The 23,064-nt window shown below is 37.0% G+C and overlaps 5 protein-coding genes across 7 annotated transcripts; 3 read left to right on the top strand and 2 right to left on the bottom strand.

The window, feature by feature from the left end:
• Positions 1-1,398: 1,398 nt before the first annotated feature.
• On the top strand, positions 1,399-7,444 carry LOC113767483 (WD repeat-containing protein 43). 2 transcript variants are annotated; one of them, XM_027311593.1, is made up of 12 exons: positions 1,399-1,546; positions 1,913-2,017; positions 2,120-2,235; positions 2,398-2,552; positions 2,633-2,721; positions 2,813-3,320; positions 3,970-4,056; positions 4,746-4,987; positions 5,078-5,160; positions 6,015-6,126; positions 6,605-6,679; positions 6,792-7,444. In XM_027311593.1, exons 1-12 carry the CDS (start codon positions 1,457-1,459, stop codon positions 6,927-6,929), a joined length of 1,800 nt encoding a protein of 599 aa, XP_027167394.1. In that variant the 5' UTR covers positions 1,399-1,456; the 3' UTR covers positions 6,930-7,444. The 2 variants fall into 2 exon arrangements, with proteins under 2 accessions (XP_027167394.1, XP_027167395.1); XM_027311594.1 differs by lacking the exon at positions 1,399-1,546 and having other exon boundaries at positions 1,930-2,017; positions 2,125-2,235.
• A 302-nt stretch (positions 7,445-7,746) lies between these two features.
• Positions 7,747-8,597, bottom strand: LOC113768381 (late embryogenesis abundant protein Dc3-like). Its single transcript, XM_027312717.1, has 2 exons — positions 8,446-8,597; positions 7,747-8,356 (listed from the first exon to the last, which is right to left on the bottom strand). Exons 1-2 carry the CDS (start codon positions 8,497-8,499, stop codon positions 7,907-7,909), a joined length of 504 nt encoding a protein of 167 aa, XP_027168518.1. The 5' UTR covers positions 8,500-8,597; the 3' UTR covers positions 7,747-7,906.
• A 1,037-nt stretch (positions 8,598-9,634) lies between these two features.
• LOC113767906 (late embryogenesis abundant protein 29-like) lies at positions 9,635-10,781 on the top strand. The gene is made up of 3 exons (XM_027312109.1): positions 9,635-9,691; positions 9,892-9,954; positions 10,160-10,781. Exons 1-3 carry the CDS (start codon positions 9,635-9,637, stop codon positions 10,553-10,555), a joined length of 516 nt encoding a protein of 171 aa, XP_027167910.1. The 3' UTR covers positions 10,556-10,781.
• Positions 10,782-11,589: 808 nt separating this feature from the next.
• Positions 11,590-17,352, bottom strand: LOC113769513 (lys-63-specific deubiquitinase BRCC36-like). Its single transcript, XM_027313974.1, has 10 exons — positions 17,089-17,352; positions 15,798-15,923; positions 15,300-15,387; positions 14,477-14,562; positions 14,161-14,373; positions 13,546-13,712; positions 12,518-12,676; positions 12,324-12,404; positions 12,190-12,244; positions 11,590-12,043 (listed from the first exon to the last, which is right to left on the bottom strand). The coding sequence occupies exons 1-10, from the start codon at positions 17,197-17,199 to the stop codon at positions 11,831-11,833; spliced, it is 1,299 nt and encodes a 432-aa protein (XP_027169775.1). The 5' UTR covers positions 17,200-17,352; the 3' UTR covers positions 11,590-11,830.
• Positions 17,353-18,707: 1,355 nt separating this feature from the next.
• LOC113768060 (biotin carboxyl carrier protein of acetyl-CoA carboxylase) lies at positions 18,708-22,682 on the top strand. Of its 2 annotated transcripts, none has more exons than XM_027312292.1 (9): positions 18,708-19,000; positions 19,259-19,456; positions 19,906-19,970; positions 20,639-20,698; positions 20,924-21,142; positions 21,224-21,286; positions 22,030-22,098; positions 22,222-22,267; positions 22,347-22,682. In XM_027312292.1, the coding sequence occupies exons 1-9, from the start codon at positions 18,991-18,993 to the stop codon at positions 22,412-22,414; spliced, it is 798 nt and encodes a 265-aa protein (XP_027168093.1). In that variant the 5' UTR covers positions 18,708-18,990; the 3' UTR covers positions 22,415-22,682. The 2 variants fall into 2 exon arrangements, with proteins under 2 accessions (XP_027168093.1, XP_027168092.1); XM_027312291.1 differs by having other exon boundaries at positions 19,885-19,970.
• Positions 22,683-23,064: the final 382 nt, after the last annotated feature.

The raw sequence follows: 23,064 nt of genomic DNA, 5'->3' as shown, positions 1-23,064 counted from the left end.
AGGCGTGGCTGATGAGTTTCACAGAGGGGCAAAAATGGTGATAGAAAAGAATTCAGGACCAAAATACAACTCATTCCTAATTTCAGGGGAATTTAGTGTAATTAAACGGCAAGATTGTTAAGGCGTTCTTACCCTAACGGAATAATTTCAGAAACCTCCCCTGAGGTTTTTGACAATTTCACTCGGGTCTCTTAAGGTTTACATAATTGCATAGACCTCCCTTGTTGTGATAAAAAGACAATAATGTCATTTATTAATTGTCAACTCATTGAAAAACTCTATCAAATATTAAAATCTCTCATCGATTATTAACCAATAATTCAAACCACGGTCTTTTCTATTTAACTATCTATTCTCTTTTTCATATATTTATTTTTCTTTCAAACTCATTTATCTATTATTATCAATCAAATGTGTACTGTTGCTACTAATAAAATCATTATACACACTAAACCACCAATACTTATATATCTTAGTATCTATTCCCAATCCTCGATTTTTCACTATTAGTAAATGGTTTCCTTGCACCCATTTTTGTTTCCAATTTTTGATAGGTATTAGCACATTGAAATTGTCAAATAACAAATTGAGTGCTAATTTCATTATCAAATTAGATGGAGATGAAGATAGTTACAGTGATAAAAAAATAAAAATTAAGGACAAGAAGTGGAATAGGAACTAAATACAAGTTATACCATTATGGTTATTGTGAAAAAAAGTGTTCTTGGTATATATTTATAACTATATTGAGTTTCTATTTTTGATTTATAATTATTGATATTATTCTTATAGAGAGAATTTGATTGATTTTGAACTCTGTGCCAATGGAATATATTGGATATTGATATTAGTAGTGATGGTTTAGATTATTTTGTATTAAAAAGGTGGTAGTCATGAAATTGAAAATTAGAAATATTGATGAATATTGTAGTATATTAAGTAAAATCTGATATTGTTATGAGATTGTAGGTAAGTTTTTGAATATATGATGTAGCATTTATAGTTGATACAATAGTCTGCATCGAAAATTTTTTAGGTAAAACGAACATTAGAACAAAGATAAGTGTTTATTTAATGGTAATTTGGATGTTGATAAGTAGGTAATAGTGGTAGGAAATAAAGATAAATAGAGAGTGTAAACCATTTTTTTCCCTTATATTTTTGTTGTGAATTATAACTCAAGGGTATTATAGAAATTTGGGAAAAATATAGCCTTTTGGGTCTAGAATATTACTTAAATAGTGAAAATAGGGGAGGTAAGTGTAATTTTTAGAACTTGAGGGGAGCTTTCTGCAATTGTTAAAAACCTCAGGGGAGTTATGTGAAATTAACCCTACCATAAACCCCTAACCAAAACCCTCGTCTACTCGCTCGTTCATTCATTCACAGCTACAGCACCTCCATAGCCCTCTAATTCCATCTCCCTCCAAGCCTAGCTGTATCCTTTTGTTGTTTGATGGCGAAAGAGAAGCTTAAATCCCTAATTACAGCTTTCAACCCTGATGGTAGCTACCTTGCTATTCTATCGCCGGATGGAACCGTTAAGGTATAGTTGCTTTTTGTTTCTCACTGGTTTATTCTGAATTTCCTTTTTCCGAATATTGTAACGTATCTTTGTTCCTGGCATACGGATTTCGAGAAAATGCAAAGTTTGGATTTAGCTTGTATGTGCTGAATGTTAATCCTTTCTCTTCTGATCTGTTTGTGCAATTCAAGTTTGCCAAATTAACCTCAAGAAAAAGTTCACGATTTGAAGAAGGAAATCGATGGACTTTTAGCATGAATATAGAATTGTTTTGTGGCTGCGTATCCCACCTAGAATCATCTGTAGCTCGTCTGTACGAATAAAAGGACTGTTGGTTTGGCAAGTTTTATTGGTTTAATTGATGAAAGCCTTGCGAAATTTGTGCAGGTGTGGAACACCAGTAATGGGAGTAAATTCGCAGAGTGGAGAGAGATAGATGATATTGCCAATGTTAGTTTTTCATGTATGGCTTGCAGCTTTGTTGGCAAGATGGTATGCTTACACTTGAGAAGTATTCAAGTCGATTTATTTGATATGCAAATAACTATTGCATCTAAGTTAGTGATAAGTGCAATTTTTTTCCCCGTTCTGTAGCGCAGAAAAGAGCGAGGCACTTGCTTAGTAGCCGTCGGCACAAATAGCGGTGACCTTTCTGTGGTTAATATTTCAGTTGGTCAAGTTATGTGGAAATCTAGTGGCCGTTACCCTGGGTATGTTTCTTTATTTAGTTAAGAGTGCACTTGCTTAAATCCTATTCATGTCTTCATGGGATTTTTCTAGTTTTTGTTTAACTTACTCCCCATTGAAGCTCATTATCCTAAAAAGTCATCAAAGCCCTTGTTCAGTGTTGATTCCTGCAATGTTTCCTGCAGTGGAATTGCTAGTCTTACTTTTAGAAGTAAGGGAAGTAGAATTCATGCTATTGGAAATTGTGGCCTGGCGTCTGAAATCATCTCTGAAACTGGAGAACTTGCTAGAGAGTTCAAAATCACTAAAAAATCTATGGTATCAGCTGCATATATATCTGGTCAGTAGTAATGCCAAACCACATTTCTGCAATATGAACTGAGAATTTTCCCTTAACCTAACATTTCTATTGTTGTCAAGATGATAAAATCACTGCTGCAATTGGTCAGAAGATAAGAATTTTAAGTCTGGATGACGGGAGAGAAGTACTGAAGCTTTCATCTAATTGGGTATGTAAACATTATTGCCCAATATTGCACGTACTATCCCCCCCCTTTTTTTCATGCAGCAATGTTTCATGATTTATTATTATTATTGCAGGATCAGCTGCGATGCATTTCCAGTTGTGATGATGCCAAGTTCATAGTTGCATCTGGAGTAGGCAAGAAAAGCATCCAAGTATGGAGGTGCAACTTTGGTGAAGGGGACGTTACTAATGGTCTTATTCTTTCCCTGAAACATCGTCCCCTGACTATCGAATGCAAGAATGGCTGTGATGGGGAAGATAGTTTGATAGTCCTCTCAGTTTCTGAGGCCGGTATGGCTTATTTGTGGAACATGAGATCTGTCTCTGATGATGTGAATCCATCTAAAATTTCTGTCAAAGGCAATATGGAAGAAGCAGATTCCCTCAAAAAGCATTGTGTATCCATAATTGCTGCTAGAATACATGCTCTGGAGACAACAGGACAAGTAAAAGCTCTCATTTCATTTGGTTCCGTAGATTCCCCACAATTTTCGGTTGTAGACATTCCTGGACCAGGTCAGGATGTTGTCATAACTGCCGCAAATATTGATATGCAAGAAAATGGGATTCAGGGTGATGAAGGTGGATTTGCAGTTTCCTCTCTCTCTCTCTCTCTTACTCACTCACACACACACACACACATGCGTGCGCGCACACACACACTCTTAAACCTTAAAACCCACAAACACAAATATACACTCATTCACAATTAGCATGCACGTGGCTGTGCACATCCAAGCAAAAACGCCACCATTCCCACTACTTAGATTCCAGCAACCATCTTTTCCTCTTTCATGCCTCATGTACAAGCATGCTATTACTTTAAATCTTTGCTAAAGCCTTCACCTGGACCACTGGAAAGTTTTCTTGTATATATATTGTATCGGAGATTGTCCAACTTGTAGCTAATATTGGACATTCTTTCTTGGCATTGTGTTTTTATTGCCATCGCTGATTCGACTCTATAACTACGTCCATGAACTGTGATGCTTGCAAAGTTCAATTTGTATTCTACTTGCTGATATAATATTTTTGCATGATAAGGCTACTTGGATATTGCAGTTAAATAGAAGTCATGTTAGTCCAAGATTATCACTTTAGCACGGGAAGGGTTAATTACAGAATTGAGTTGTTTACACAAGAGTGAAGCATTATCTGATCCCGGATTAAAACCAGTCCTGGCTTCACCATTGGGACTGTGTAGTTTTGACTGGTAATTGTACATCTTCAGGTGTATCAAAGCAAAAAGAAAAGCCAAAAAAGAAGCGTGCTGCATCCGATATTGAGACTGCAAGCAGAGTAGCTTTAATTGATAATGGTACAGTGTTTCCCATTTTCTCTTACCTGTAGCTTTATAGATCCCTGCTTCTGCATCACTTGTTTGCTCTCCTTTAAAATCATTTTTATTTAACAAATAAAAAACTTTTTCACTCCTTTGGATGATAAATAGGTCCCTCCTGTTCTATATAATTAATGGCTCTAAAGTATGTATCAAATTGCTTTTTGGATATCCTGCACAATACGCAAAATTATGGAAGCTGCATAAGAGCCTGTCTTGAGGTGCAGTTATATGTGAACAATAGGTCATGAATCAGTTTTACTATGGTATTTTAGTGTGGATTCATTCTGAGGCTGTAATCTGGTTTTTGTGCTTTCAGAAGACTTTCTTCTTTGCATTGGCCATAGCCAGGTTTTCTTCGGAAAGTGCAAATGCAGGAATTGACCTGGAAGAGATACTTTCTGAACTTCTCACCTATCTATCATAAAAGATCCCCGGCCAGAATAATGCAAGAGACTTGGGAAACTTTAAAGTGTTTCATTTCTTTTTTAATTGCTCTTTCAGGAAAGCAAGAATGTAATCAGAGTTGGATTACTGTGACCTTATTGTTTTGAAAACTTATTTGTTGGTAACCAAGTATATTTCTCTTCTTGATTGTGTGTTTCAGATGAAGTATTAGGGTGACCTTGCAAAATATTATATGACTCAATCATGGTGATGGTGTGCAGGTTATGGAGATCGAAAGGATGGTATTCAAATTGATGATGACTTAAATGAGCCAACAATGGGCGAGAAACTTGCAAATCTTAATTTACTAGAGATGGATGAAGCTAAGAGCAATAAGAATATTGAGTCCTCCCCTCGCACAAAGCCTCCAAGTGCTGATTCAGTTTATATTCTGCTTAAGCAAGCACTGCATGCTGATGATCGAGCACTTCTAGTAGATTGTTTATTTAGACAAGATGAAAAGGTTTCTTAGACCCCTTTCTCTCAGGTCTTGATGCATGAACAAGAAGCACATGGTTGTTTTGTGAATCAGTGATGGTTATTCGCCTTGCAGGTCATTGCAAATTCAGTGTCACTGTTGAATCCATCGGATGTTCTTAAGCTTTTGCAGTCCCTTGTACGTATAATCGAGTCTAGGTAAGACTGATATGATGTCTGGTCAAGCACTGCACAGCATTATTTCATTCACTTTTTCAAGTATCTTTTTATTATCTAAATTTAAAAATTTGGATTCAGGTAGATAAGCATTACTGGCCTTTCAGCACTTTAGCCCCTCTGGTGAAAAGAATCCAGTTGAATATTATGTTACATGGCTAAATCTAATGATACTACAAATTTATATAATTTCCCTGTCACATTTCAATAGTTTAAATAGTAAATGGTTGGCATGTCCACGTAGGACATTTTCTAATCTGAAACTTAAATGAAGATCCTACATTTTGGGAGAAAGTAACTTTCAATTGTTTGATTCCATTGGTTATGATGTTGGCAACTTTAAACTCTTCGTCTAATGCCTTAGAAGATGCCTCTTGAAGTAGCCACCTACTAGTTTTTAGTTGCAACTTGATATTGATAATTAATGGGTTGCAAGAGGTCTTGTTTTGTCGTTCTTGGTTAAAAGATGACTTTGTAAATTAAAATAATAATATACCTGCCTTTTTCTCGATTGCATTATGCCTAATGGCTTAACTCGAGGCTTTTGTAATCATTCTCATCTAAGCTCTGCTTCAGAAGATATAATCTTGTGTTAGTTGATGTTAACATTTTTTTTTTGGGTTGGGTGTTTTCTGGGGGGTGGGGGAGGATGATATTGTCTAATAGCGCCTTTGATTTGTAGCTTCGTTTCTTAAATTTTGCCACCGTTCCTTTCTACTCTTTCTTCTGTTTTAGGGGGTTTGCATGAAACTTTCTTGGCTTGAGATGAAAACCTTTTGCTTGGCTTGAGTTTACGGTTGCTGACATGTTTCCTTCGTGTTGCGTTTTTACATCAGGGGGGCTGTCCTGGTTTGTGCTCTTTCATGGCTGAGAAGTTTACTACTACAACATGCAAGCGGAATAATGTCCCAAGAATCTTCTTTACTTGCCTTGAACACTTTATATCAGGTAAGAGCAGAATTCTAAAAAGGCCAGTTATTCTAATATATTGGGCAGTTGAGCATCTCAAAAAAGATTTTCAGGCCAATTTGCGAAGGTTGTCCTGTTTAGCGTAATCTTCGTAGCATTGACCAGATTGACTTTCTATGTCTTGAAGGAACAAATCCAATAACTGCACACTATATTTAGGATTAGAGAGCAAAGAAGGTGGAAGGTTTGTAATGTGCAGTAATGAGGGGAGTTTCAGTCTATGCATGCTTGTGGTTCCTTCATTTTTTTTTTTTTTTTGCTTATCAGAACCAGCGGATTGTGATTTGAGCAATCTTGTTTAGCCTGTATATAGAAGTCAGTCAGCACAAGTCATGTCAGCCTGCAAACGATTGCCTTAGACCTGTATTTGCATTTTTCTTTTGCCTCCCATATCTGTTTCACGTAAGCAGGATCTTTCAAGTGGTTTATTCATTGTTCTCTCTCTCTCTGTTTGCAGCTCATAGAATCTAGAGTTTCAACTTTCAATCAAGCTCTTCAACTATCCAGTAGCTTGGACTTACTTTATGCAGGAGTAAGTTGTAAATGATGATATGATTGTAAAAAGAAAAAGATGGTTGTATATGATTATGCTTTTTAATTGTGGATAATAAAAAAGTGAACTTAAATCAAAAAATTTGTTGCAGATTGTTGACGAGGGCGAAGAAGAAAATGAAACCATAACACCGGCATTTTTCGAGGACAACAGCGATGAGGATACGACTGGAGATGCCATGGAAACAGAAAGTGATGAGAATGGCGAAGAACCAGAAAAATCTTGGTGACATCAGTGACTTCGAAGCCATGGAGTAAGTAAGCGCATAGGTTCTGTATAGGTGCTGCAAAATGGATGGTGTTCTTTCTGAAGCCTTTTGAAGGGCTTGGAAGTGGATATTTGTAAAAGAACGTGATTTGCTCAAGTAGCCATCAACCCAGGCGAGACGCTAGGCCTTGCCCAAGCACTAAGCACGGGGCCGTTTACGACCTGGAAGAAAATTGTTTGGCTTATCCCACGAGACCACCAATTCAGCGGAAACGGGTTTCGCACAAGCTGAGTAGTTATTGTGAAGAATTTTAAGAAAGCGTATCCTTAAGCAAGCAAATACTCTTTTACGCTAATCATGTAACGGTATGGTCGTTGTAATTGCCACCAACGGGTCCTGAGTTGGACATAAAATACTTAGATATCTGAGGCGAGAACTGAAAGAGGGCCTTTTTCCTGATCCCATTCCAAAGGTTTTGGTTTGCTAGATCTTAAAACACTAGGACTGGGGAATTTTGTTTTGCTTTGCTAGGGTTTTAGATGAATTCAAGCGTACAGTCAAGAGCTGTGTTGTCTTAAAAAAAAAAAAAAAAAAAAATCTACCACTTCCCTAGAATCGCCAGTGTACCAAAGGGGAAAATTTTGTTATACCGAAACAACAGGTAATGCAAGGGACAGAAGATCGTATCACATTCTCAAAACTGGGAGATCAGTCGCCGGATATTTCTTGGTTAAATGTTTGCATTGGGCAACGACAAAACGAGAGCGTCCAAATTGAAAGAAAGTAAGCAATATTGCCAAAAGCAAAAATATTGCAATTAAAGTACAAAACCACAAAATCCCAAAGGGGTCCAAATACTTATTACTGGGATAATTAATACGAAAACAAGCACAAGGGCCTCAGAAGAAAACTCGAGGCAACTATGAAAACACACACGACAAAAAGTTCAGAAACTACACCACCAACAGAACACCACCTTAGATATTTAGAATCACAGTCTAATGGTCGTCCCTTTTGGTGGGATGGTCTTTATCCTTGTTTTCATCTGTACCTTCGGCCATGCCAAAAGTATGCTTCACAGCATCAGCAGCACCTTGAGCCATGCTCTTGACTTGTTCCCCAGTCTGCTGTAGGATCCCTCCAGTCTTCTCTTTTCCAGCTTCTGCCGTCTCCTTAGCTGCCTCGCTCATTTCAGCAGCCTTCTCCTTAGTAGCCTGAGCTGCTCCTACAGCCTTTTCTTTGGCAGCTTGAGCTGTTTCAGAAGTCTTTTCTTTTGTGGCTTGTGCGGTTCCTGAAATCTTGTCCCCGGCAGCGCCAGTCTCGCTTCCAGTCTGGTCTTTCTTCTCATGGGCAGCGTCATGAGCCGCCGAATGCCCCAACTCAGATGCATTGTCTTTGCCCTGCTGTGCCTTATCCCTCATGCTATCCAACATTTCTCCTGCCTTTTCCTGCAAAATTACCAACGCAAGTAACAACCCTTTAGTCCTTGAACTATTAAAAAAAAAAAAAATTTGACGAAAAATATGTATGCTTAAACCTGAGCTTGACCCTTGGCTTCACCAGCTCTGCAGGTCTGATCCTGGGATGCCATTTTTCTCTCAAGAAATTGATTGCTAAGAAATGAGAAGCTAGAATGAAGTTGCTCTCGAAGGCTCTGAATGAAGTTTGTGAATATGCGCTTGGTAAAGGGGAAATGCGGTGCCTCTATATAGATCAGATGGCGGTAGTGAGGTTGTAAACTTGCAAGTGACAAGCGTCCAGCTGCTAACGCGTGTACAACCACGTGCCATTAGATAGTTAGCTTCTGGCCTTTTTTAATCATATTTTAAGTTTTAAATGTTTGGATCAGCATCAGAGTCATCACAATTCACACGGACTGTCAGATAGGATATAATCGAACCGAGCTGCTTGCGAGCTCGGTCAAAAGCTTGACTTGAACTCGATTTGATCGAGTTTGAGCAGCTTGATAAGGTTATCGAGTCGAGTTCGAACATCCAGAAGTGATACTTGAAGGCTCGATGAGTCTTATCGAACATTTTAATTTTAATTATTTAATATGTTATTATTATAAAATTATCCTTATATCCAAAATAATTGTCGAATTTACGAAATATTTCAAGTCATATAAAAATTTTAAAAGGGAAATAATGTCTTTTCGCTCAAAAATTATCAAAAAAAGGAATTTTAATAATTCGAACTCGATAAGGCTCGCATGGACTCGAGCCCATGCGAGTCGAGCTCGAGTATTGCGAGCAAGTTTCGATCTCGAGTTCGAGCTCCAATAATACTACTCGAGTTCGAGCTCCAAATCCAAATTGCGTTTCAAGACTTAGGAAGGGCAAATTTGATGCTACTATCTCATGCAAAATTTGACGCGGAAATATGCATTTTTTAGAGTTTTTGAGTTTGGATTGCCCTTGCAACTTTGTTACAAGTGCTATTTTGGAATGTCGGTATTATAATTAATAGTTGGGGTGCCTTCTTACCCAACTTTGAAAATTTCCAATGCAGAGAGATCTTCCTATCAAAGAAGTGATCAAGCAGCAGCCATGTGTAAGCAAATGCACGGTCTCAGGCACACGTTAGCAACAAACTAAACTTAGGACGTTAGAAAGCTTTTATAAATACAGAGGCTTTAATTGCTGATCATAAACAAGGCATTCAATTTACAGATCGGTCATCGATTTTCCCAAAAAGCTAAGATAACAAAGAACTGAAAGAAGAAGATGGACCGCAATCCCACTACCGGCTACACTCCTGCACAAGTGCCCGGACAAGCTCAGGTAAATTACTATTTCTTAACCCCATATTCATTAACCGTAACGCATTGCATTGTGCTATATAACTGCATTAGTAAAGGAATTTGATTGAATGAACAAAGTTTCGTTCATCCATCCATCCCTAGTATTATTACTCAATTATGTTCATGTTTCTTAGTATTAGTAAATCACTTTTTATTAATATTAATATTAATTAATTGCAGATGAGGAGGAACGACCAAGTTGACCAGCCGAACCAGGACTACGCCACCAACTTCCTTCAAGAGGTAATTAATTCACCATGTTAATATACATACATATATATATATATATATGCATGCATGGGTTTGTGTTCGGGAAGGACTGAGGATTCTCATAATATTATTGATCTCTTCAATTCGCAATTATGTAAAAATGTAGGCTACATGGATTTGCTGGTACTACTAATATAGTATTTTTTTTTTTCTTCTTCTTCTCTGGATCAATGTGAAGACTGGATCACATTTGAAGGACGTGGCCCAAGGAGCAGCAGACGCTGGGAAAGGAGCAGTGCTGGGTGCCGCGAGCATGGCCAGGGGAGCAGCGGCGGGAGCAGCTAATATAGCGCACGGGGCAGCTGATGCGGTGAAGCATACGTTGGGGCTGGATGCCACCGGCAACGCCGACAACACTTGTAATTGGCCAAGTTCTAATCATCCGGCAGCAGCAGGAAACAGTACAACTGACTGGCCATCTCACGGTGCTGCTGACTCCAATCTTCTTGGGAATACAAACCGCCCAACCAGCAATCTTGCAGACACTACAAACTATCCCGCTAACCTCATGGACGATAGCACAAACTTGCCCGGCTCCCTCCACAACAACCCCAACGCCAGGAAGAATATTTGAACCATTTTCCTACGTACCTTCCTTGCCTAGCTAGCACCAGTTACCGACCCTTTTTTCTTTTTTTCATTTTATTTTTACATTCATAATTCAGTACTGGTGGTTGTGTAGGCATATGGAGAGCAGAACTGTTATTGCGAGGCTTGATGTCCTTTCTCTTTCGAAAATAAAATCAGATTGTTCTTTTGCGTTCATAATTAATTTCTTGTTCAGGATTGGTTGTAAGCTTCTTCGACACTGATCTATTGATTTCACTTCAGGCTTGTTAGCATTACGAAGTCCTCTAATTCTTTATTTAAAAAAAAAAAAATTTAAAGCACGGCACCGGAAAATGGAAAAAGATCAACTCACAGTAAGAAGAGCTTTTGAGATTTGGGACTTGGGATCAATAGTCCGATTTAAGAACAAATATAAGCGTAAGAAGTGTATCAAGCGTAATTCATGAAATAATATGAACCCTCTTGGTTCCAGCTATTTGCAGATGGATCTCGACACAAATACCATAACTTCATGCTCATTTATGAGGTTTGATCTGCTAAGAGGATTCAACTATTTATGAAGCCTTGGTTATTACAGAATTAATTTCTAGATTATGGTCATTTGTCAGATTTGATGAGAAAAGAAGACGAAACCTTAAAGGTTATTACGGACGGAATTTGTAGTTTATACTCGTTTGTTTAATGCGAATTCGCATTAATTTATTGATCAAACTCTTTACTCTTCGGAACTTTTGTATTGGGGGAAAAGAAGTCGTTTAGACGCGACTTTCAGTTCATTAACTTTAGCTAGCTAGCATTATAAAAGCTTGAATCAGTAGAATATATCTTCTTTTTTTTTAAAAAAAAAAAAAAGAAAGAAAGAAAAAAATCTGAGAATTTTCGCCTTAACTTCTAAACCAGAGTTTTGCGCCAGAAAACACACAAAACTAAAATAAACTGCCGATTTTCAGAAAGCAACACTAGCTGTTTATGATGGATGGGCTACGTATCGTATGTCATGGGGTCATGACATGAACTGGATCCATCAAAAAAATGGCATCAATTTCCGGTATCCAAAAGGAACCTGTATCTGAAATTTGGATCTCAACTCGTTTATTCACATACAAAAGAGTAGACGACATAAATTACCAGATACGTTCCTTTGAAAGACAAAACCTTTACATCCCTCCCACAGGCAACCAACATCCGCAAGATACAGGAGGCCGAAAGATGGCAAGATATCACGGTCCATTTTACTATAACCCAAAAACAAAAATCATACAAGACGAAGACTACTATACTATCCTTTTCGGCTCCGGGCGACAGGATTAGCAACATTCTTCATGTTGCTCAACTCACCAGGACTATACAAATCCCTATCTCTATGACCAAATGAAGCACTACCACGTAGTAGCCCATGCGATGGAACATTACGAGGAGAAATTGATTTTGATTCACTCCCTCTAGAAATATCAGTCTCCAAAATCTTGGCTTCGTCTGATAACATCCTTAACTGTTTCAGAAAAGGACCGAAATATGTAACTTTTTTAACATGCACACAAGCAAGATGATCACTGCATAACTTATATTGCTCTATGCTACGGAGAGTAATAAGCTTAATAAACAAATGCGAATATAATACTAGAAGTTCATTTATACCCGGGTCTCATTCTCCCTCAAGCGATCCTGAAGAGTAGAAATGGCAGGACTCAAGCTGAACGTGAAGTAAATGCTCAAGTTAGTAGGACATTATAGAAAAAAACTGTTGTAGAAGAGATGGATTCTAAACTAACCAATATTCCATTAACTTGCACATGGAAGCTTGATATGTTGATGTATGATGAATATACGTAATCGGATGCGCTTTTCCATCACTACAAAACACCCATTTTGTCATGAAACTAACAAGAGGACTGCCTTTATAAGCAACAAAATCAAGACTATATTGTTCAGACAAGGAGACTGGACAGAGTAATAATAGCATCACCTCATATTTTGTTCAATTGCTTGATTATAGGCAGTCCTTTCCTCTTCATATAAGACACGTTGTAGTTCTACAAATGATTCTAAAGGCGCATCAACACGAAGGAGAGATGAGGATGGTAGAACAAGAAGGGGAACTTCCTTCCTCACAAATTCAGCACCACTGCCAACAGAGAACAGATGTTGCTCTTAGCTAAAAATAAATGAATACCTCTATACCATAGTATACACCTTACAAATCTTCAGCTCATATTTTTTTTAACCGTTTTAAGGTCGAGGCTTTCAACGGAATCAAACAAAACAAAGGGCGGCCTCGGAAAGCAACGGAATAGATCTTTTCTATGCACTGTTCACAAACTAGCAAAAAATTAAGGACAAATCTAGCCAAGGCTAGAAAATTAGTTTATCTCCTAACAACACAACCATGAGACACGAGCTTGTCAAAATTTACCAATAGGATGCAGGTGCAAACACAGTATCACCAATCAATGAAAAGAAAAAGTTCTACCCACAAACTATTTTCTGTGAGCACATTCTGCTTGAACAAACCACCCTGTTCCAATTCCAATATTATTTAACAGTTGAGGAACAAAAGGAGAAAAAACCAGAACAAGGACAAGGAAAGAAAGAAGGTTGCCACTTAAGTTTTGAAATAACAAGTAGATGATAATGGAATCTAATTATTCCACAAAGGTTAAAAATAAGTAGAGTTTTCCGGGATACAAAGAAAAAGGTTACTTCAAAGCAGGAATATACATGATATAGCAGTAGCAGTTTCCTCTTCCTCTCTTCTCTTAAATCTACCATATTCTCTTCTCTTAGATTTACCATATTCTTTGCTATCTGATATTGTCTCCTTAGTATTTAAAACCCTTTCCAAAAGTGATCGAGTACACTAAATATCTTACTTAGTCTGAGAAATCACATCTTAAATGCAGTAAATAAAACATAATGCTTCATTACTAAATAATGTTAACATGGCATCTATAGACGGCAAAAACCATGAAGTCTTCAAGATCATACTCTTGTTACCTCATCTCCAAATTTGAACGGTGCATAGCCTCCTGCATACTTTCTGACATGTCCATGGGATCTAGGTCAGTAACTGAATGACTAAAGCTGTTGAAACGGTCGCTGTCTCCCATTCTGGCATCAGCGTTAGCAAAGAAACCCCCCAGGTCTGAAGATTTTCCCTCACCCTAGGTAATCAGAAGCAACTAACATGCATTATCATTAAAAGGGCTTAAAAAGAAAATGCAAGAACATTGCGAAAATGGCATTCCCAATGACAAGGTAGTTATCAATCCATATGTATAAGCAAATTTGATTATTCAAAAAGCTAACAAGATTGCGGCACATTATGAATTCAATAAACCAGCTATTTAATTACTTTTGTGCATATCCACAAAAATGGAATATACTATAAAGATTCTGGACAAAAAAACTCGTAATTTTGGACATGCATCATCAACCATGACACAAAGTGAGGTTCTGCAAATTTTTAGACCTCCCCACCAAAAAAAGAAAAAAAAAATTGCAAAGATCCAAAGGTTCCTAAACTCATTTTCCGAAAACTTTGCAAAATCTAGAAGCCCCCTTCTAAGGAAGTAAGCAAAATCAACAGGCATAATGATATGAACATTTTACCTTAGAAGCTAAAGCAATAGCTCTTGAATCAGCAGTGTCTTCTTCAACATCTCTTGTCAAACTGCCTCTAGTCAATGTTTTCTCTGATGAACTTAAAGATGACTCAATATCTATAACAGCACCTCTATTTACAGAGGACAGGGAAACAGGTTGTAACATATGCTGCTGCTTCCCATCCAAGGACTGAAATGCAGTAACTTGAATTCTTCCAACCTAGAAAAGTTCAAAGATTTTAAACTTATCTATGCTCACAAAAAAGGACCATTTAAATTTGTTAATTGAAACATCAAAACCTGGAAGAGAGAGGGGGGGTAACCTTTTGGGCATCCTCACTGAAACATGAAAATATCAGTCCAATAAACCCAGAATCTAGAAGTTGATACATGGCCTGAGTCCGAACATCTGCGGAAATCACAAGAGAAGCATAATTTGGTTTCAACAGACTATAGAAACTCTAACAAGCATTTTGTTTTCTTTGAAAAAGACAATTGTACAAAGTTAATCCCATTGGCCCAAATACATAGCTAACCAGCATAAATTACTAACATAAGGTATTAAGAACTTAATGCATTTTTGGCCTACACATTCACGCAAGTGGCATCATTAGCAGCTTCACTTTCTTTTAGTCTGCCATAAAGAACTAGTTTACGAGAATGTATTTCGGAGAAGTTGGTACAATCTGTAGAATTAGTAACACAAGTACTGGATGTACTACTACTCTCTAGCATGTTCCCAGATGCAATAGCTTTTAATGATTCATCATTTAATTCTTTATATTCTTCCATGTCTTCAAACAGTTACACCTTTCCAAGAAGTGACTGAGAAAATTATCAACGAGAAAAATTAATAATTAAGTAATTTGAAGTGAATCATAAAGAGTATAAAAATAAAAATTGCAGAATTTAACTGGGACTTGACTAGTTTATCACAAAATTACACAGAGTGGGACCACATGAACTATGTGACAAGAAGGGACAATGCATGTTTTAAAGAGATTGCAGGTAACAGGCTTCTTTCCTAAGAAGTGTTACACCAATTGCTTTAGCTCCTTAGCAGTTCTTGGAAATCAAATGAAATTTCCCAGAAAAGAAGAAAAACCTAAACCAAAATAGAATCCCTTTAAAACTCCAAAAACTTACCAACGTGGGATGGAAATACTGTAATATGAGGGTGAGAGTGGTACCAGCCAATCACTCTTGTTGTTCTCCCCATTGCCAAGGTCATTTTGTGCTGTAGAGTTAATTTTCCAATGATATAAACGGATGCATAGTTAATTCTATGTATAGCAGCAAAGCACAGATGACCATCGCTAGATGCCTAATCACATGAAAGTTTTTGAGTTCAAAAGATGATGGGGTCTAGGAATTAATTGAGTCACAAACTGCAAGCAATAAACTGATTCCTGTTTAAGCTATTTGCTTATCATTTACCAACCAACTCATTGACATAAATGACTTAATTAGACATACGGAATCAAAAAGCCTCAAATGTTTTCCTTTTCTAAGTAAAATTTAGGGGAGAAAGGTTTTAACAATATATCTACCCATACTATTTCATCATTATTGACACAATTGTATGTTGAGAAAAATGAGAATAGTTGGCAATCATGTAATGTACAGAATAATATAAAAGGATATCTCTGCATGAGCTGATGCAGCAGTCAACTGCTCGGGATTAGTCTCTACTCGATCCTTCCTCCGATCGGAACGAGGCTGAGGCAACGCACACCATATCAGAGCAGTCACACTACCATTTCTTGAGGGCTGAATTTGCAAAACAAAAAACCAAATTAATCATTTCTTGCAAATCGATAGATGTAATTATGAACCTTTTATGCCAAATCAGTAAAACCAGAAATCCCAAAATGTAAGAATGTGACATAGTGAACAGAATAAATACAAAACTAGTATAGTCTGAATCGACACACTATTCAGCAGACATGGAAAGATAGCAAGAAAACCAAATTGTGATCCAAGGCCAATGCTGCCAAAAAATGCTTAATATAGAGTTCTGGCAACGCGTGGATTCATTTTATGCTCAAAAAAATCTAACACCAAAAAATGTCAAACAGAGACACTCAGCAGTATAAAGCACTAACAAAATCCATCGAATAACAATACAGACTTACTGAAGAACAAAAATGCACAATATAACAAAATTAACAGAGTAAACGCTAGATGTAAGAAATGCATCCTATTACTAAAACACAATTCGAGTATAATTCAAGTAGGAATTTATACTCAATGAAAAAATGCAACATATGTCACATGTCTATATAAGCACGTCTTTGTGTAAAGAAAACAAGCGAACAGGAAAAGTGGAAAAGATAAAGGCAGTTGAAGATGCTATAGCAGTACAAACATAAACAGGTAGAAATGATGGAACACTGATGCCTGTAAACGTAAAGCTCTGATAGGGAGCAAAAGTAACTAGGCTAGGTAATAATCTCCAGAGGAGACAAATAAGAAGAATGAATTGGGAAGAACCGTCAAATGCACATAAAATAAAAAGCCTATTAAGAGCATGGTTCAACGTGTTTAAGAAAATGTGCAATCCAAGTTTTCTCCATCCCAAGCAAAGATAAAGTTGGGATTTTTTTTTAATTTTATCCTCTTAATTTGCTGGAACGGATGATTCAAAATCATACCCCTCAACTCTTTCATATTTTGGATTGGAACTAATAAATTATCTGAAAAAATAATTCTCAAACAACAAAAAAAAAGAGAGAAATTCAGAAAACCCCAATTGACACACATCTCTTAAAACTCAATTAAAACACCCCAATTGAGGAAAAAGTAAAACCCTCCAAGCTCTAACGCTATTTCATATGGGATATAGGAACAAAATTCCAACTTAACACATCTACATAAACTGCAATAAACCCTAAAAGAAAGAATAAGCATGATCCTTTCTTTATTTCATTACTACCTGAATGTCACCAAGAAGAAGGCCCATGATTTCTTCAGTCTCAGTCGACAATGCATGCGTCAGGCATGTTAACCACACTTCCTCTGTCATCTTCACTGCAGTTAGAGACATCCTCGGTCTCAAAATTGCTGCTTTGTCTTCTTAAAAGCTGCAATGTTGATTGTCCTATATTTGTATGTGCAGGAGGGAAGAAGAGGGGTTCTGCAGAACTAAACCAAACAAACCGGGGAACAAATAAAAGAGAGATCGAAGGGACTCCCAAACTCAAACTTTTAGGCTGCCTGACGGAACTTGCAAGGTGAGTCAGAGTAGTTATAGTGTGTGGCTGATGGGAGATGAGTTGAACTGCACCAATTAATCAAGTCCGTCCATTGTCTTGGTCTGTCAAGATTTTCCTCTTTTGTCAAGTTGTTTACTTTCTACTCCCTCCGTCCCACTTTGATAGTCTGATTTCTTTTTTACGCAGTTTAATAAAAAGTAGTTAACTTTGTTGGAACAATCAATTTAGGTAGCTATTTTCTTAAAATACCCTCACATTAATTAATTAGAGTACAACTTTATGAGAACTTGAATTGATAGTAAAAAAAGAATCAACTCTCATTAAATGGGATATTTTTATAATAATAACAACTTACATTGAATAAGGGTATTTTAGGAAAATTAAAATACAACTACATTTTTCAATTAGAAAGTGGACTACAATTTTGGACAGACGAAAAAGAAAAACATGATTATCAAAGTGGGACGGAGGGAGTACTATTTATTTTCATCCACTTTTTTTGTAATGAACTTCTCCACTTATTTACTTGCTATTATTACTACGTTCTTCTTCCCCATTAATCGAAATAAACGAGATGATACATGAGCTAACCAAGAAAATTGCAATAGATTATTTGGTGCAATTGTATAGGAATAGCTCATTACAAGAAGTTATGATCGCTCATCAAGTTTAATTTATTTAATGCACAATTTCATTTGCATGTATAACTTATGTCTATCAATTTATCAACAGTAAAAAGTCACAATCTCATTACAATGAGATTGAGATTAAAAAAATATCTTATAAGTATCAACTTTTGTTTTGGTGTTCTATTACAAACCCCATGGAACATTAAATGCCCTTTTTTTATTTAATGAGTTTTTACAATAGATATATCTAAAAGAAATACACCATAAGTATACGCTACAAGATGGATTATTCTTTGTAAATCTTGTATAAAATTGTTGGGAAATTTTTTATTGTCTTCCTTAGCATGTACCAATTGAGTATGACTAGTTTTACCTAAACATATTCAAAGTTCACCAGCTAATAATAATCGTAGTAATTTAGTAGAAAATAAATATTCACCACCTAATAATTGTAGTAACTTAGTGGAAATCAAATATCATTCAAACAAATTTGCCAGGCTGGCGATGCCATTCGATTTCAATCAGCCTTAATAATTACTGCCCCTGTATGGTTCCAACTTCCATGGGTGTTGCGGAATTTTTGTGGAGTTAAATTAAAGAGAACCTAACTTTGGGGCCAGAATTACATTTTCTGAAAATTATGCCTGTGTTTTTATACTGTTTACTTGTTACTTGCATCCTGACTGAAAAGTGAAAACACACGGCCGAAACATTTTGCGGCTCTTCCGTATCTCTCTGGTACTCAAAAACTGACAAACCAGTTTACTGTATAACCCAGCAAGGTGCAAACCTCTCTCGCTCCCCTCTTCCCCCTCCCCTTCCTCTTGCCCCTCCCCCTCCCGCTCCCCTCCCCCTCCCCCTTCAACATCCCATCAAAGTAAACAAAAAGAGATACAGATAAGCAGAAAAAAGAAAGACTTATGCTCTGATTATTCCGGGACTTTTTCTCCTGAACAAATTTTGTTGACTCCCCGGAAAGATCATCACTCTTCCATGGCTGCATGTAAGCCCCGCACGCCCTTTACATTTAAATTTTGTAATGTACCTTTGCATCGCTATTATCATCAGTAGATTAAGTAAAAATTCATTCTTGTTAAGTTGAATGTTAAAGATTCAGTTTAGAATTGCTTTTGATTGGTTCCGTCCGTCTCTTTTCTGTTGTCGTCAGTTTTTATTGCTTATTTAATTCTCCATATATCAATCTTCTCGGATGGTTTGAAGGGCATATGACTAATGCTATTCATGTGCTTGTATGTTCTAGGTGGTTTTGGGGCTTCAGGACTTAAGATATCAAGCTTGAATCTGGGTTCTGCTAGACCCAAGTTCAGTGCATTACAGCCCTTGAATGGTTTTCCAGTAGGAATTTTAAAATTCAATCAGTTTGATGGCTTGGAAATAGCATCGGCTAGGTCGAGAAGGGCTGTTGCAGGGTGCAAATTTTCAGCTTCTGAGGCTATCTGTGAGTAGTGTTTTTTTAATCCTAATGCATTGCTCCATCATACAAAATTGAGGAACTTTTTGTGATTGTTCCTTATTTACATTTTCAAAAGTGTCTTTCTCAGTTTCTTGCTTGTCTTATTAGTTGCTCGCACTGAAAAGATTACCATCTACTTGAGATACTAAGCAATTAGCATGTGCATTGGTCATCACCCAATTACGTAGTTTGGTGAAGCACTTCTTTGTACATTGTTTCTGTATTTGCTCGTCTTGGTCAGAGACGCCTTATTTATTTGTGAGCTAACCCATCTGGTTGCACAGTGTACAGGTTTGTACAGTATTGTTTACCTGTTTCTCTTTGGATGTTGATTACTTCTCATATGATAAATCTTCAGTCTGACTCCAGATTCTGCTTTCAGTATTCACTGTTTATTCTTTGGTTTTGGCAAGTGACGATCACTGCAAAAACAGATGATTCTCCTGAAGGTATTAGATCCTCTAATGGAGCGAGCAAACTCATTCTGAATTCGTTCGAGGTATAATCACCTTGATGTTGCATCATAGACTATGTAAAAATATGCATTTGCTTGTTTACATGGAAACAGTATCAATTGCTTGTGTAGTTTTGGGTTCCTCATTCTTCCGCTCTTGTTCATGGAATATTGTTGTTTCACTTATATTTGGTAATAGAAACATTTTAATCCCACGGACTAACTCCGTATTGCGTTATGTTGCTTAGCAAGCTCTTTGAAGTTTAGATGTCATTGTAAAATGGAGGGCACTTATCATATTGTTTCATGGAACTTGGAAGTCTAAGAATAAAATAGTTGCTTTTAGACTCATGGAGGACTCTAACTTGATTTTTATGTTCTTAAAAGATTCCTAGGATCAAGGAAATGCAAATTAAATGAATTGAGTAGAGAAGGAGATTACATGCTAAGTTCGAGTCATAAAAGAAGATTATTTTGTCTAACAATGTGCGAATCTGTATTACACGTTTCTATATAAAAGTCCGTTGAGGCTATTAAAGTAAACTAGTTTGTTCTTCTCTTTGTTTCCTTTACATGTAGAAGAGTAACTCTTGAATATCCTGTGATTTATTTCTTATTTGCATCTGTGAGTTTGAATAGAAGTCTTTCTTTACCACATTAGGAATATTTTGTGTCTTTTGAATTTAATGTTACTGAGAGTTTCATTTGTACAGGTGGAATCACTCATCAAGGAAGTATGTGATACAACCTCAATTGCGGAGCTTGAACTAAAAGTGAGCACCTTTTTTCCCCAACATAAACCCTACCTACCCCCACCCTCCACAGAAAGGCTGGTTTGGGAAAGAGAAGTTTTGTATTGCATCTCCTCGATCAGAACTCCTATTTATTTGGATAAGAGGCCATGTACTAGGACCTTATTTAGATGCTTCCCTCCCACAACAAAAGAAGCCTAACTTATGATCATTTTTTCCTTCGACCCTTCTGTTTGTGACTGTCAGCTTGGTGGATTTAGACTGTATGTGATGAGGAACTTGGCTGTGCCAACTCCAGCTTCTGCTCCAATTAGTGTTAATACAGCCATTGATGTACCTAATGAGAATGGATCTGCGTCATCAACATCCTTGGCCATCTCCAAATCGGAACCTTCTCCAAGTGATATACAGACATCACTGGTTAAGGCAGCAGATGAAGGCCTTGTGATGCTTCAATCTCCAAGGGTGAGAATGTTATAATTTCTGTTTGCTTGATAACTTTTACCATTGCTAATTTTCCAGATGCTAAGTATGTGACATGTGCAGGTGGGATTTTTTAGGAGATCAAGGACTATAAAGGGAAAACGTGCTCCTCCGTCTTGTAAAAAGGTGCACCTCTTGCATGTTCATGTTAATTCCTTACTCAATGCAGTCTGGATGATTCTTGATCTATTGCCTCTACTTGGTAGAAACACAATGCATTTTTTACTCATCAAAATGTTGTGGACGTGCTTTTTCATCTTATATCACAGCAAGTCAATTTGTAAATTTAAATGCTATTATACAATAACTTCTGGAGATGATGGACTATTAGATGATAGGAGGTAATAGGATTTGAATGGAATTTGACTGGTACAACTCTATGCTGTGCCAAAGCTTTGAGGTATGGCAAACATTTTCTGATATCCTTATCATATAAGGGTGCCTGCTTGAACCCCTACCTGCCTTCTGTGGACTCTTATCCTTGTCCACTGCATTAAGTTCCTTTTCCCCCCGAAATTGAACATGTATAGGTTGCTGCAAAAGGTTGCTAGTTTTGAGTCTTTTGACAGAAGTATATCCTGTTATATCTTTTAAATTAGGAAATTAGGATTTTTTTTTTAATTTTTTGGTCTCTGTTATTTTCAGCTGAAGCATAAACAGTTAAAGCAGAGAATGATTTTCACTTGCTTTTCTGCACATGAGTTCTTTCATTAGTTTGGTTTGGCTATACTTGAATTTTTCACATGGCTAAGCTTATGCTTCTGTTCTAAATACTCCTGTAAGAATGCATTACTGTAATTTCTCTGTTAATTCTATGTTAAAGCTGCCTATTACATAACATTGACAAACTTATCCAATTTGCTCCACAGAAGCAACAGGTAAAAGAGGGCCAAGTGCTATGCTTCATTGAACAGCTGGGCGGCGAGATTCCTATCGAGGTTCGGCCTTGACCATCTGTTTCTTCCCACTTTTAGTTTCCTTGGCTCATGAATAACTAGTTGCAGCCCATATCTACTAGACAGTGAGAGTTATTTATATACATTCTTTCCCCCTACTTTCAGTCTGACGTATCTGGAGAGGTTGTCAAAATACTTCGAGAAGACGGTGGTATGCTTCTCTCTTTAGTCTTCACTCTTGTGTGTTTTTAGGGTTTAAACATCTTGATAAGTTGTGTGTCATAATGCAGAACCTGTTGGATACGGTGATGCTCTTATTGCAATCCTTCCTTCATTCCCAGGGATAAAGAATCTCTAGTGTAGATACTTGTGCGGCGGCCATTTCACCTGGATGATATACAGTATATCAGATGACTTGAGGGAAATCTCTTAGGTGGACTTGTGAAGAGAATATGTTTCCATAGCTGCTAAAATGTTTTCGCCTTCAAATTTTTGCACTAGATGGTTTACCCTTCATGACGGATTAAATATTTGCTTTTTCTGTTCTTGTGGACAACAATTTCCATACAGGCATTGGATGATGCTGAGCATGTTTCAACAACCGACCGCTGAGTCTTTTTCTTCTTCTTCTTCTTTTTTAAACAAGAAAAAAAAGGTAAAATCGTGAAAAAAGTAATGAGAGAATGCTATGTGGTCACAAGGCATCTTGTTAGCGCCTTTTATTACAATCAGATGCAAAATCCTCTCCTCAGCAATAATTTTACATTGCCAACGAAGCTCTGGTTTAATATATCAAAGTCAATGAATTTATTCAAGTTTTTCGATAAATGTTTCGTAGCACATATAAAAGAAAAAAAAAAGGAAAACCCTTTAAATTACTAGGACAAAAGGTAAGAAGGATTGGGAGAAGGGGCCGGTACAATTGGGATTTTAGTACAATTATAATTGTGTGGTCTGTACATTTTTCATGGTTAGGTCTATACTTACATTTCTTTATTATACATATCA

Source organism: Coffea eugenioides, chromosome 4 (genome assembly GCF_003713205.1).
Source record: "Coffea eugenioides isolate CCC68of chromosome 4, Ceug_1.0, whole genome shotgun sequence".
Lineage (NCBI taxonomy): Eukaryota > Viridiplantae > Streptophyta > Magnoliopsida > Gentianales > Rubiaceae > Coffea > Coffea eugenioides.
This window is presented reverse-complemented; position numbering and strand designations above follow the sequence as displayed.

Bases quoted from the DNA above. Each gene is read 5' to 3' on its own strand.
- LOC113767483 (XM_027311593.1), top strand. From the start codon at position 1,457: ATGGCGAAAGAGAAGCTTAAATCCCTAATTACAGCTTTCAACCCTGAT. The intron at 2,553-2,632 runs GTCAGTAGTAAT...ATTGTTGTCAAG, and splicing joins ATCAGCTGCATATATATCTG to ATGATAAAATCACTGCTGCA. The intron at 2,722-2,812 runs GTATGTAAACAT...TTATTATTGCAG, and splicing joins TGAAGCTTTCATCTAATTGG to GATCAGCTGCGATGCATTTC.
- LOC113768381 (XM_027312717.1), bottom strand. From the start codon at position 8,499: ATGGCATCCCAGGATCAGACCTGCAGAGCTGGTGAAGCCAAGGGTCAA. The intron at 8,357-8,445 runs GTTTAAGCATAC...GTAATTTTGCAG, and splicing joins AAGCCAAGGGTCAAGCTCAG to GAAAAGGCAGGAGAAATGTT.
- LOC113767906 (XM_027312109.1), top strand. From the start codon at position 9,635: ATGGACCGCAATCCCACTACCGGCTACACTCCTGCACAAGTGCCCGGA. The intron at 9,692-9,891 runs GTAAATTACTAT...AATTAATTGCAG, and splicing joins AAGTGCCCGGACAAGCTCAG to ATGAGGAGGAACGACCAAGT. The intron at 9,955-10,159 runs GTAATTAATTCA...ATCAATGTGAAG, and splicing joins CCACCAACTTCCTTCAAGAG to ACTGGATCACATTTGAAGGA.
- LOC113769513 (XM_027313974.1), bottom strand. From the start codon at position 17,199: ATGTCTCTAACTGCAGTGAAGATGACAGAGGAAGTGTGGTTAACATGC. The intron at 15,924-17,088 runs GTAGTAATGAAA...TTGCAAATTCAG, and splicing joins TTCTTCTTGGTGACATTCAG to CCCTCAAGAAATGGTAGTGT. The intron at 12,044-12,189 runs GTATAAATGAAC...TTTCTGAAACAG, and splicing joins TGAGGGAGAATGAGACCCGG to TTAAGGATGTTATCAGACGA.
- LOC113768060 (XM_027312291.1), top strand. The intron at 20,699-20,923 runs GTGAGCACCTTT...TGTGACTGTCAG, and splicing joins TTGCGGAGCTTGAACTAAAA to CTTGGTGGATTTAGACTGTA. The intron at 22,268-22,346 runs GTATGCTTCTCT...GTCATAATGCAG, and splicing joins AATACTTCGAGAAGACGGTG to AACCTGTTGGATACGGTGAT.